This window comes from Penicillium nucicola (assembly GCF_028828085.1).
Source record: "Penicillium nucicola strain IBT 29836 chromosome Unknown utg000001l, whole genome shotgun sequence".
Lineage (NCBI taxonomy): Eukaryota > Fungi > Ascomycota > Eurotiomycetes > Eurotiales > Aspergillaceae > Penicillium > Penicillium nucicola.
In genome coordinates, this window is record NW_026643125.1 from 1,168,706 (window position 1) to 1,181,521 (window position 12,816).

At 51.6% G+C, this 12,816-nt stretch overlaps 4 protein-coding genes across 4 annotated transcripts; 2 read left to right on the plus strand and 2 right to left on the minus strand.

Moving 5' to 3' along the window:
• Nucleotides 1-396: 396 nt before the first annotated feature.
• N7511_000453 (DUF3431 domain-containing protein) lies at nt 397-1,433 on the minus strand (the record flags this gene model as incomplete). Its single annotated transcript, XM_057122878.1, has 3 exons — nt 397-445; nt 501-1,121; nt 1,183-1,433. 3 exons carry the CDS (start codon nt 1,431-1,433, stop codon nt 397-399), a joined length of 921 nt encoding a protein of 306 aa, XP_056988611.1.
• Nucleotides 1,434-3,174: 1,741 nt separating this feature from the next.
• Nucleotides 3,175-4,185, minus strand: N7511_000454 (U2-type spliceosomal complex subunit CWC24; the record flags this gene model as incomplete). The annotated part of the gene is made up of 1 exon (XM_057122879.1): nt 3,175-4,185. One exon carries the CDS (start codon nt 4,183-4,185, stop codon nt 3,175-3,177), a length of 1,011 nt encoding a protein of 336 aa, XP_056988612.1.
• A 915-nt stretch (nt 4,186-5,100) lies between these two features.
• On the plus strand, nt 5,101-10,717 carry N7511_000455 (putative nuclear migration protein (ApsA); the record flags this gene model as incomplete). The annotated part of the gene is made up of 2 exons (XM_057122880.1): nt 5,101-5,544; nt 5,624-10,717. The coding sequence occupies 2 exons, from the start codon at nt 5,101-5,103 to the stop codon at nt 10,715-10,717; spliced, it is 5,538 nt and encodes a 1,845-aa protein (XP_056988613.1).
• Nucleotides 10,718-11,594: 877 nt separating this feature from the next.
• Nucleotides 11,595-12,772, plus strand: N7511_000456 (class I SAM-dependent methyltransferase; the record flags this gene model as incomplete). Its single annotated transcript, XM_057122881.1, has 3 exons — nt 11,595-11,679; nt 11,821-11,934; nt 12,117-12,772. 3 exons carry the CDS (start codon nt 11,595-11,597, stop codon nt 12,770-12,772), a joined length of 855 nt encoding a protein of 284 aa, XP_056988614.1.
• Nucleotides 12,773-12,816: the final 44 nt, after the last annotated feature.

Sequence of the window (12,816 nt, forward strand, 5' to 3'; positions counted from 1 at the left end):
TTGTATCATGGAGGATCCAATGTCAGATTTCTCTTCAGAGGCACCTGTATGGTCCTCTTTTGTCAAAATTATTCACATTGCATCTCTATAGGAATAAAAGAACAGCGGTCTCTAGCGATGAGAAGCACACTTTCTATCGTATAGGGGGACTTGCCCTCGGCGCTGAAACGCAAATGAATCTCTAACCCAAGCAACACAAACTCCAAAATGTATACAACAAAACGAGCGAACGAACTCCAAGCCATGGGACAGCTGTGCTGTCAGCAAATGCATATCGAAAAAGGGCATGTACAAGCCGCGCGACATGAAACGTATCGGCACGGTTCCCAGAATATGTTCAACGTAGCCCAGTCATGAGGCTGAGGCTGCAGTAAATGGTCAGACCAAATGAGCGAGTTAACACCTCCCGTAGACCTGGCATTGGCATAGCTGTTCATCGGGGCAACTGTAGAGCGTTAGCGATTGGCTCCATAACATGAAATAATGCTCGTGCTACTTACTAGACGCTTTCCATGCCAAAGATAATATGCCACAAGAACTCCATCACCCTACCCGAGGATGCATCATTCAATTCCGTGTCGAGAATCCATTGCCGGATCTTGACATAGTCATTCAGCGGTCGCTTCTGCACCTGGTCGCGGGAAACGGCAAACTGCGCACAGCATGCCGCACCAATCTCATCAGGCTTGCGAATGTATTTCTGACCACTGTATTCCATTTCTGAAGGCGAGGACATGTTCAACGGAGGCGTACTCGTTCCCTCAAAAATATCCCACCAGATTTGCTCGGTGACATGCTTGTTGGAGCGGTGGGCGTCCTTGCAGCCGGGATTCCAATTGCAGCGCAGGTTGACGTAGCCGTTTCGCTGGACGAAGGGAAGTTGGAGGTTTCGCATACCGATGACATTGTCGTGGAGTGGCGCATCCACGTGCCAAGCCATTAGGAAGCCTGAACGGTGCGCATGAAGGAAGGCAATTGTTGAGGGGAGGTTGTTGTAGTTGTCAACTATGTAGGTAAGGTAGGCCATGGCTTCGTGACCTTTGTTATTTGGTGTAGTCAGGGCATTGGCATCGGCTCGAGTTTCTTGGGAGGGGTTGACGATGTAGATTGCGCGTTGCCAACTGAGGAAGATAGAGGATTAGTATCGGGTTAGGGAATCGAGATAGGATCGCGAGCACTCACTCTGGTAGTCCTTGTTCTACCCAATCGGTGTTCTCCTCTTCCAGCTTGGCCATCACTATTACTTTGTCCCCCACGGAGATGTCGCCGACTGCCGGGATTGAAGCGGCGCCATTGCGATCTAACCAGTTGATCAAGTATGCGCCAGCGCGATATTGATTGCAGAGGTCTTGAAGATGCGCCTCCAGGAGGTACAGTGAAAAAAGGAGCAAAGAAGAGACACAAATCACTGCGAGGCGTGTTCCACCCCGCATGATGATGAAGTTCAAAAAACCAGGGGCTGTTAGAGAGGGAAGCCTGTGGTTGTGAATTTCAGGACGCAAAGGATCGCATTTATGCCATTGATGATTGATTCCCTGCAGGAGGGGGTGACTTTTTGGCAATATGGGAAAGGGGAGTGATTTGCGGATTAGGAGCGTTAATAGTCGTCCCAAAGTAGCAAGGCGGCCGGAGACAGGTTCGAGAAGGGGCGAGGGGCGAGGGGCGAGACTCAGTCTGGACTAGGTCAGGCGGTAGACGGCAGTCAGAACTCGAAATGAGAAAAGGAGTGAGGTTTCAAGGAAGACAATCGGATTAACACAACAAGAAGATTCAGGGACACAAAGATAAAAGAGCGAGAGGGGGAAGGCTTCGGTTTTGCCCCCAGAACAGAAGTCAGAATGTCATTCTTGCGGCATATCATTGGCCACCTGGGTCATAGACTCAGGGGAGCTGCCTTAGTTTGAAGCCGGGGTCAAAGTTAGGGGCCCTTGGCACTGAAAGCTTGGCTTTGGAGCGCGCCTAACCTCTTTGATGGGTAAAGTTTGCGCTTGAGCCACGGTCGGCCAAGTGGGAAGGCTTAAGGTGCCGCGGGTGGACATGAGCCCCAGCCAATCTGTCGACTGTTCGACTTTGCTGTGTCCACTGACACGCGTGTGCTGAGTACCACGGAATGGACTCCGTACGTGGCGTTGGCCTCAAACAACCGATTCTTAACGTGGAGGTCAAGGAACACTGGCGTTTTTTTCTCCACCGGGCTAAACCGGTAGTCTCGCAGTGGAGTGGGGCGGTGTCGCTAAACTGCAAATAACCCTTGAGACAATGGTCTGTTCGTTGAGATCTTCCAAATTCACACAGCCTCGCCCCCCCCCCCAACGATCGCCCTTGCCAGCCAGTATTGGTTCGGCTGCATCGTGAACCAAACGGTTGAACGCATTCAGGGCCCCGGGGGTTTTCTAGGATTCCCTCACGGCTGTCTATGACCGCACTGGGCCCACAAGCCGATCCCTTAGCTGGGAAGTACTGCAGTCAAGGCGGGATGATGTAGCTCGGTCTCCGAGAGATAATCACTTATGGTACCGGATTCCAGATATTGAAGTTGCAGTTCTGCACAGCCCTGATGACGATGGAAAGGAGGGGTCGGCAAAACCCGGGCAATTGGTCGAGCGGAGACGCAACCAAGTGCCTTCAAGTTGTCACCTTGGCATTTCAAGGTGGTGATCAACATTTCACCGTGCAGGTGTACATGTAAGTTAATCAATGTTGCTTCCTGCGGTTTCGGCGGTAATATGTCCTGCATCCCGCCATCAGAGATTGACTAGCCTAAACTGCAAAGAAGCTAGCTCTGTGCGCAATCTGCCGCGTGGCTATCGAGATGTCTTGGCTTGTCTCGTGAAATGCAGGTCTTGTAACGATTGATTAACACATGTACTGTAGAGTTGACGGATGTCTTGGCTTGTTAGAGTGTAGTCGAGGTCGGAATGCGTTAGGCAATGTTCCAAGCACATGTGATCTGGGCGCTGCATCAGTACGTAGAACAGCATATGCTGGTACAGTAGAACAATTAACGTCCCATCTGAAATGCCTCTGCTACAAATGCCACCCATAAACGGAGGATGGACGATGTTTCTGCCTAGTCTCCATAGGTACCTATATTTCAATGGTTACAATCAAGTTCTTGATTTGCAGTCCAGCTGCTGATTATATTCATTATATGTTACAGCCATATCTTTCCGCCTATTCACTATCCTTCTCCCCTTCTTCTTCGTCATCGCTAACTTCCTCTCCATTGGCAAGCGCCTCTTCGCGCAACTTGCGTGCACGCTCTCGCTTCTTGTCCAGCAAGGTGCTAAGCTTCTTTGCAACATTGAACACGCCACCAGTCCCTGCACCGCAGGCTGCACAGGTCGGGTTCTTCCGGTATCGCTGCAAAGCACAGGACTCACAGAAATAGTGGCCGCACTTGGTGATGATAGGGTCCTTGTAGGGCTTGCGGCAAATGATGCATGCGAAGGGAATATTCTCCAGCATGTCGTCCTCGTCGTCTTCGTCCTCCTCGGCTGCTTTCCCTGCGCCCTTGCGTTGCGAGACCACTTTCCCATCTAGCTTCTTGCCCTTGGTGTTGACCTCCCAGTCGCGATCCAGTTCCCAGCCTGCCTTGTAATCCTCACGCATGTGGAGGTACTTGCAAGAGTCTCCGTAGCCACAGAATCCAGTTTGTTTCCAATCTTTACACACATCCGGGGCAAAATCGGTGACCGTAATTGTTCGGACGTTGGTTGGCGCTTTAACAGGACCAAACTTCGCCGGTGCATCTGGATTTTTCTGGATGAAGTTTTGGTAGTTGGCTGCGCCTTTGTAGGTGCCGTCAGGATCTGAGGTAGAGGCAGTTGCTAGAGCTTGCCCAGGTCGCACTCTTGTTGTGCCGAGGAGATTCTTCGCATCAAGGTCTTCGTCGTACCAGTTGGAAGATTTGGTTGCGTCATTGCTCGAGGTCAATGGGAGAGGAACGGCGGTTGTAGGTTCGTCGTCGGGTTTTCTCGTCACATTCACCGTAGATGACGCTGTCACAGCTGCGTTCTTACGCCGTCTCTTGATTCGCTTGCCCTCATCATCATCGGACGAGGTGAAATCGGAGTCAGAAGCTGGAGGTGGCGTTGCGGGCTTCTTGCGGAAGTTGGCCTTGCCCTTGGAGCGCTTTTTGAAAGCAACCTGAGGTACGGCATCTGCGACTGTGTCTTCGGCCATGATGTGCGTCTGAGAACTAACTGTGGCGAAGAGAAAGATAGCTTTCCAGGGAAGTTCTTCAGTCGCAACCTCGAGATATCGAAGGCGGTAGAAGCAGTGACTAAGCAGATATAGCAAACATGACAAACATGACAAACATTAACCCGTGGATGTTCTCATTATGGGACGCGTTCCAAGGTTTGGAGGAGAAGAGACACAAACTGAAGTATAAACGTTGTTATTTATTGCCTGTCAACATCGTTATAGAGTCAACAACCACCGACCTCGTGTCTGTAGCCCGATCGTAGTTCCGGGGTAGCCCACTTCATCTCAAATCTCAAACACCGGTGCCATTTGGCAATAACACCACCTTCGCTCACTCTTCTCTTCTCTTTTCTTTCCCCGCCGAAGCCAAACTCGACCTGTCTTATCAACTGCCTCTCCTTTTTTCCTTTTCGTTTTGTTACTAATTCACTCTATTCTTTCCTTTGTTTTCATTTTATCTAAGAGCTGGTCAGTTTGCGGCGACACCTGCAGATCCCACCACTTTGTTATGGTTGGTTGACTCCTACGCGCGTATGTCTGGCCAAAGTCAAGGGTCCGAATCTCACTGCTAATTCGCCCAAAGGTCCTCGGTGTTTGTTGTGGTATTCTTTCGACCTTCCCCTCCTTTAACTTCCATACACCTCCCCGACGGTGTGCCTCGTACCCCATCGCATCGGTGCGCGGTAATAATTGAAACATCTGGTCGCTGGTCGGCTCAGCCATTGGCTCAGAACATCCGCGACTAGTCTTCAACCGTGTCTTTGGATGATGCTCGCCGTTTAAATTTAAATTACTAAAGATCGACGCGCGAATCCCTGACCTCTCATCGGCAACTGCATTCTCGTTAACGAGAGGTGTCAGATGCCGTTTGAGGCCCCCGAATATCGGAATATGACAGCACCCAACCCTGAGGGCACCATCTCCTTTTCATCAATGGAAGACCCCTTCGTTTCGAATGGCAGACGGCCGGCTCCACGCGACACCCCCCGATATTCTTCATTCGATACACAGCTATTCAGCCTTAATGCATCTTCGCCAGCCCAAGCCAAACGGGCCCTTGAGGCTCATCTGGCGGAAACAGAACGTCGATTAGAGGAAGCCTCGAAGCTGGGTACGGCCCTCATCGAGCAGCAGCAGCAGCTATCGGAGCAGTTGAAGGAGGTCGAGCTACAGCAGGATGAAGGGGAGATGGGCCCAGAATTGCGACGTAAACTCGCAGACCTGGAGAAGGAGTATAATGACATTGGTCGTGAGTCGGCACGGGCATCTTTGGCGCCCAAACGCCTGGCAGGTGGAGAGGAGGCCCAACTTGGAACGCCGTCTTTTGATCAAAAGGTACAACCTGCGTTGCATGCTTTGCACTTCCATTAGCTCCTTCGGCTTGTCGACTGGACTAACATTGAATTTTGAATAGTCACCTCTAAGCCCAGCTTTGTTCGCCAGTCAAGCCACGAATTCTCCTAGCAAAGTCAGTGTTCCGTCTCGAAAGCAGCGCAATCAACAGTCAAATCGTGTCCACGATATAGAATTTGCGACTGAGATCTCCACCTCCCTATTGGCACAAGTCCGGCAGCTACAAGCTCTTCTCGCGGAACGAGAAGAGACGCTCAAGTCTGTTAATCTTGAAAAGTCCCGACTTGAGTTGGAGGCCGAGGGATATGGGCAACGGATCCGGGCACTTGATGACAGCGAGCAGCGCTACAAAGATGAGAATTGGGCGTTGGAAACTCAAGCGCATGAATTGATGGCGGCTGCTAGAGAAGCTGCAGAACGCGAGGGTCGACTCAATACTTCTCTGACTGCCTCAACTTCGGAAAAGAACACCATCGAGAGGGAGTTGGAGGAGCTGCGGCAGGCCAACTCAAGGCTGCTTGAGGACCAGAACTTGATGCAAAAGGCTAACGACGCAGAAATTCACCTTCTGCGCCGGAATTTGAATTCTGGCGAGCTGGAGAAATCTGCTTTGCACAAGAAGCTCGCGGAAATGACATCGCAGAACCAAGAGCTTGCAAAGGCTGTTGCCATGCGTCTACGACAGCACGAAACTCAAGGCAGTCGGGACATTGCTTATAACGATGATGGTGATGAGCCAGAGCAATTGACACCGGAAAGTTCTCCGCCTCCCTCCCCCAACAAGTTCACTCCTCGACATGGCCACCTGGAATCTGAAACTCTGAAGAGCTCGCTTGGTCACGCTCACCGCATGATCCAAAATCTGAAGAGCACCATTCATCGTGAGAAGACCGAGAAGATCGAACTTAAGCGCATGCTACAGGATGCCCGTGACGAGGTTGAGACACGTCGCCGTGAGTCCGCTGTACCAAATGGGTCAACAAAGCGCCAGAAGACCAAGACGGATTCCTCCCGAAAGCCTCCTCGGCCAGATCTTCTGGGCGCCGGCCGCAAGGAGAAGTCCTTTGTTGAACTTCACGACACCGATTGGGAAGATAATGCCGGTCAAGTCAGTCCTACTCAGAAGCCTGCCATGACCAGATCGATGGGTCGTCCCGGTGCAGAATCTCCCGATGAGCCGAGTGACATTTATCAGACAGCCACTGAAGCTGAAGACGGGTTTGAGACTGCAAATGAGCGCGCAACCGCAACCGAGAGTGAAGCGTTCCAAACCGGCGTGGAAAGCATGGCGGATGACAGCAGTGACTCGGCAGACCTTACTGAGACCGAGGGCAATGTTCAAACCACTCCACGTAGCCGAGTTCCCTCTTCACTGATGATGTCCAAGACTCGCGATCGCGATTCGTATCACAGCACGGCGTCCGCCTCGAGCGATGACGAAGACTATGATTCAGGATTCCCCTCCCCAAGTCAAAGACATATCACACGTCCCCGGGTCAAGTCTAAGCGAAGCATGTCAAGGCGCATTCGTCCATCCGGAGAAGCACCATTTGCCTCGACTAGTAGGCCCTCAAGCTCACGCGAATCACCGGCACCTATCTTTGAACAAACACCAGCATCTCAAGAGGGCCAGAGCCTCTTTGCTGAACTTGCAGAGCTTGGAAGTGGTGACGAAGATGAGCAAACTTCTCAGGCTTCCACGCCGCGCATGGAAGCTACAGCAGGCTCACGTCGACCTTCTGATGCTATGTTGGACGCACCGCCTAAGCCTATCATGGTCGACTCTGGTATGATGACCGAGGCCTGGGAGCCTATGCTTCCCATCGGTGTCAATGTTGCAGCTGAAACCGCTCTCTCAAGCACCCCCCATCAACCAACAGCAGACCGAGGAATCGCCGCGGACGCCCAAGCAACCCCAAGTCTGGTCAGTGCAGGAACACAATGGACACCGCACAAGCCTTTGACTGAGGATGGTGATCATTTGGCTAATGTTCCTACGCCGCCGAAGATGCTCTGGGATGAGCGTTCAGTTCAAGGAGTAAACACGCAAGCTGAATTGCCAGAAATGGGAATTGCGGACATTTTATCTGAGCAAACCACGCCTCAAGCCCCCAAACACCCTGAGCTGAGTGTTTCCTATATCAATGGCGGCATCACAGCTCCTGTGAAGCATGAGTTCCCTGCCCCAGTGATCCCAGAACTGAGTGTATCTTCAGTTTCATCCCAGACTACCAGTCCTGTTCTGGCCAAGCTCCACGTGTCTGAGCCGATAATCAAGCATGTCGACGTCATTAAGTACATTGAACGCGAGCCAGAGGTACCTGAGCTGTCCTTCTCCTCAATCACCACCCAGACCACGGCGCCTATCAATGCAACTCTTGCTGTACCTGAGCCCGTCATCAAATATGTGGATGTAATTAAACACGTCGAGAAGGAGCGTGAGGTGCCCGAGTTGAGCTTCTCGTCTATCGGTACTCAATTGACTGTGCCCGTTGTGCCTGTTCAGGCGACTGTTCCTGAACCTGAGCCAGTGATTAAGTACGTTGATGTCATTAAGCATGTTGAGCGTGAGCGTGAGATTCCCGAGTTGAGTTTCTCGTCTATCAACACACAATCTACATCGCCCGTCAAGGCAACGCCAGCGGAGCCAGAACGTGTGGTCGAATACGTCGATGTTGTAAAGCATGTTGAGCGTGAACCTGAGATGCCCGACCTGACGTTCTCGTCCATCACGACCCAGTCTACATCGCCTGTTGAGGCTACACCTGCTAAGCCAGAGCGTATTATCGAATACGTCGATGTCATCAAGCACGTTGAGGTTGAGCGTGAGCGTGAGTTGCCAGAACTGACGTTCTCCTCTGTCACAACCCAAGTTACAGCTCCCGTCAGCGCTACACCTGCCGAGCCAGAGCGTGTTATTGAATACGTCGATGTCATCAAGCATGTTGAGGTTGAGCGTGAGCGTGAGCTGCCTGAACTGACGTTCTCCTCCATCACAACTCAAGTTACAGCTCCCGTCAACGCTACACCTGCCGAGCCAGAGCGCGTTATTGAATATGTTGATGTCATCAAGCATGTGGAGCGTGAGCCTGAAGTGCCTCAATTGACCTTCTCGTCTATTACGACTCAAACAACCGCACCTATACGAGCAACTATCTCTCAACCGGAGCCTGTGATCCAATACGTCGATGTCATCAAGCACGTTGAGCGTGAGCGTGAAGTTCCCCGCTTGGCTTTCTCTACAATCAATGCAGAGTCTACCGCGCCTATCAAGGTCACTGTTCCCGAACCAGTCATCCCCGGTTTCACAATTTCTTCCATTGACCCGACCTACACGGAACCCACCGTTCCAAAGCCTCGGGCCATTCCTGCACCGCCCGCCCTGTCCTTCTCTTCTGTGCGCTCCGTAGAAACTCAACCTAGGCAGTCTCTATCACCTGTTATGCCTATGGTGGCACACCTGTCTACTCAAACTGAGCCAGCAGAAGACTCGAAGGCCGCGATGCTTGTTCATGAGGATTCTCCAGAGACTACTCGCGACCTTGTGAATACCAATCACGATGAAGAGCTTGCTGGTGCTGGGCTGGCTCTGAACGACATCTCAGGCAATGCTCTTGCTCGCTCCGCCAGGAGACAGTCTAGCTTTGTCACCATGGATCATGGCGCGCAGACAATCCTGTCTTCAAAGCAGATCGACCAAATTCTCATGGAGCGTGGCTCTGTGCGCCCACATACTTCAGACAGTCAACTCACAGGGCAATCGAGGGAGTCTGCTGTGGTCGGCGCAGCCGCTGCAGCATCTTTCGTGACACCCAAGCCTCAGTCTAGGCCTCGTCTTTCACAGATTCAATCTGTTAGGTCGACGCCCAGTTCTCGTCGGCCTCAGAGCGCTACAAGCCAGGCATCTGGTCTCAGCGCTCACCCACCCCTACCTCACGATCACAGAGAGGCAATTTTGGCTGCCGAGAAGAAGTCTGTCGACGCAGCACCACCATCACCCACCAGTGCCATGGGACCTCCTTTGGCACCCGCCTCTGCCTATCGCATGAACACCCAGCGACCGCTCACGCCAAACGAACAGGCAACACGATCTGGCTCTGCGAGAACCGTTTCATCCCAGGCCAGAATGAGGAGAGGCAGTCAGAGTCAGATGTCGCGACGATCCTCGGTTTCTTCCTTTGCTTCCGAGATCGAGGAGCGTTTCAACATGAACCCCCATGCTGGTCCTATGCCCCAGGGATATGGACCTAACACTGATCCTCGCATGATTCAGGCCATAACTCAGACCATGATCGGTGAATTCCTTTGGAAATACACTCGCAAGACCGGTTCGTCAGAAATGTCTTCAACAAGGCACCGAAGATATTTCTGGGTCCACCCCTACACTCGTACACTGTATTGGAGCACGCATGACCCGCAAACCGCTGGAAAGAGCGAGCTTCGTACGAAGAGTGTGCCCATCGAGGCAGTGCGAGTCGTCGCGGATGATAATCCCTACCCACCAGGTCTCCACTGCAGGAGCTTGGAGGTTGTCAGCCCTGGCCGACGAGTTCGGTTCACAGCTACGACCAGCCAGAGACACGAGACTTGGTTCAACGCTTTGTCCTATCTCCTTATGAGGGAGACTGATGACAACAATGAAGACCACAACAGCGTGACTCTCGATGACATTGACGAGTTCAATCCTAGCTTCCGATCTAGTTCTCGCCAGGGAACAAGGATGTCATTCTCTTCTTACAACAGTCGCACCGCTCGTAACGGACCCAAGCAACGAGCAGCATCGGCTATGTCGATGCGGTCTGGCGGAGGTCGAGCATCCCCGGCGCTCAGTACACCGGCGCCAAACTCATTGCAAGTCCCCGATGACGCCCACCAACGCTCTTCATCCCGGTTGAGCACGATCTCCAGCTCAATCCGTGGCTCAATCGCGAGTATGAAGGGACGGCACGGCGCTCAGTCGCCCAGCATGCTTGATGAAAGCATCCGTGGCCAAGACAGCGTTGATGACCTGAGACATGCTCATGACACACATGACTTGGATCGACTTGAAAATGTCCGTGCTTGCTGTGATGGCAAGCACGACGTGGGTTCTCTCTCACGTACTAGTCGGTACAGCCCGAGAGTCGATCGCATTCAATCCCCCCACCCGCATTGAACATCGCCTCGTGAGATTGGGATTTGTTCGTAGGGTTTGTGGGCAGGTCCTCCACCCTGACAACTTGCGTCACTTATAAAGACAATGACCACGAGTTCTCTTTCTTCTGTCTCTCAACAACCAACCACGCATTTTAATACCTCCTTCGACTCTGACTTTCATGCATATGCGCGTGGAATTTCTCGCACGCAATCCCGGATATCTGGATTTGGACTCTTTCAACTTGGATGGTTACTGTTCGTTGCTCTAGAATGCTTTCTGGACAGCCTCACCTACACATCTTCTTCCTTGGCCTACAATCGTTCTCTTTTCTTGGTCTCTACAGATCTTAACTCTCCTACTCTCTCTGTCCTTCATTCATTCGAGTTGGCGTCCTGCTGGATCGTTTCTCCCAGTCTGATCTGCTCTTTCTCTATATTTTCTCTTTTATGTCAATAATTCCACTGGTCACCACGTACCATCATTATGTCCACTCTTTCAACTGTGTGACCATCTTCTTTTGGGTATTTTGCAACCGGTGTGCAACAGAACAAGCTATTAGACTTTAGTCTGTTCTCAATATGCTGACCTATGCCTTTCATAGGTGTAAGTCAGACACTGTAGAATTTCTTTTACCTCTTCTTGATTATCTAGGCAGAGGTCTTATTACAATAGTCGGTCTATATTATTACTACTTTATCAGACTACCAACATGGCACGTAGTCACGTTTGCATGGGTGCGTAGTCTGCCGTCCATCGATTGGCTGACTCATTTTCAAACGCCGAACTCGCACGTCACGGGTTTGCCTGCCGGCCCTAACTTCTTCCTTCTCTATATCACTTTCTCTTTTGTGGATTATTCTTCTTTTCACGCAGAATTGAATCTTTTGCCAAAATTATGTCGTCCGAAGCACCACCACCGTTTACCCAACGGATGCTTGGCTTGCTAGAACCAGCACAGCTCATGGCTTGGGCAATGTCCCGTAAGTACAGACGCCGAACAGATGCCGAAAGATATGGATATTGCAATTGTATACAATTCTCGATATTGAGGTCTTTCTCGCAAATTTCTTCCTCTTCGACCTATTATGTAACTCTTGAGGCCCGCACTTACAGAAATACAGACTATTTCCGAGCCTGCTCTGAAGCCGTCAAAGACGGCCAGATCCTCGCACCAATCACACAAACCCGCAGATTGCGCGATGAAGCATTCGGTAGATTCTGGGTTGAATTCAGCTGTAAGTTCCTAAAAGATCGCCACCAAATGTCCCAGTATGTCTTCACAGCAAAGAAGGAGAGCAAAAAGATCCTTACAATATATCCCCCACCAACACAACGGTCCACAAATCCCTAACAAAATCAGCTCAGCCCAGTCGCCAAACAACCCGAGACCCAATAACGAATGAACTACCCCAGCCAGTGGGTAGCAGTGCTCTAATCCCACCACTCCTAAAAACAGCCAATGGAACCGTCCTAGACGTAGGCCCAGGAACAGGAACCCAAATGCCCCTCCTAACATCCCCACATATCACATCCCTCTATGGCGCCGAGCCCTGCGCGGGTTTGCATAAAGAACTGCAGGCCCGTGCAGTCGCCGAAGGTATCTCTGACAAATACCACATCCTGCACTGCGGCGCCGCAGCAGCGGAGCTTATCCCCGCGCTGAAAGCGACAGGCACGGGTGTCGTTGATGGGTTTGAAGGTGATGCGAGGGCTGGCGTTTTCGATACGATATTGTGTGTTCGAGTTCTTTGTTCTGTGCCGAACATGGAACGCACAATTGCCGAGTTGTATGGGCTTTTGAAGCCTGGGGGAAAGTTGCTTGTCACTGAGCATGTTGTTAATCCGTGGGGGAGGGCCAAGGGGTCTATTTTGGCGAGGATTGCGCAGGCTGTTTATCAGTTCTTTGGGTGGAGTTGGTTTATTGGGGATTGTTGTATGACTCGGGATGTTGAGGGCGCGGTTAGGGGGGCTGCTGATTGTGATGGGGGTTGGGAGATGGTGGAGTTGGAGAGGTCTTTCGAGTGGTCTGCTATGCCTTATATTTCTGGAACTTTGGTCAAGAAGGGGATTTAGTGGTTTGCTTTTGGTGGCATTGAGTGCTGCTTGTCAGGAAAATG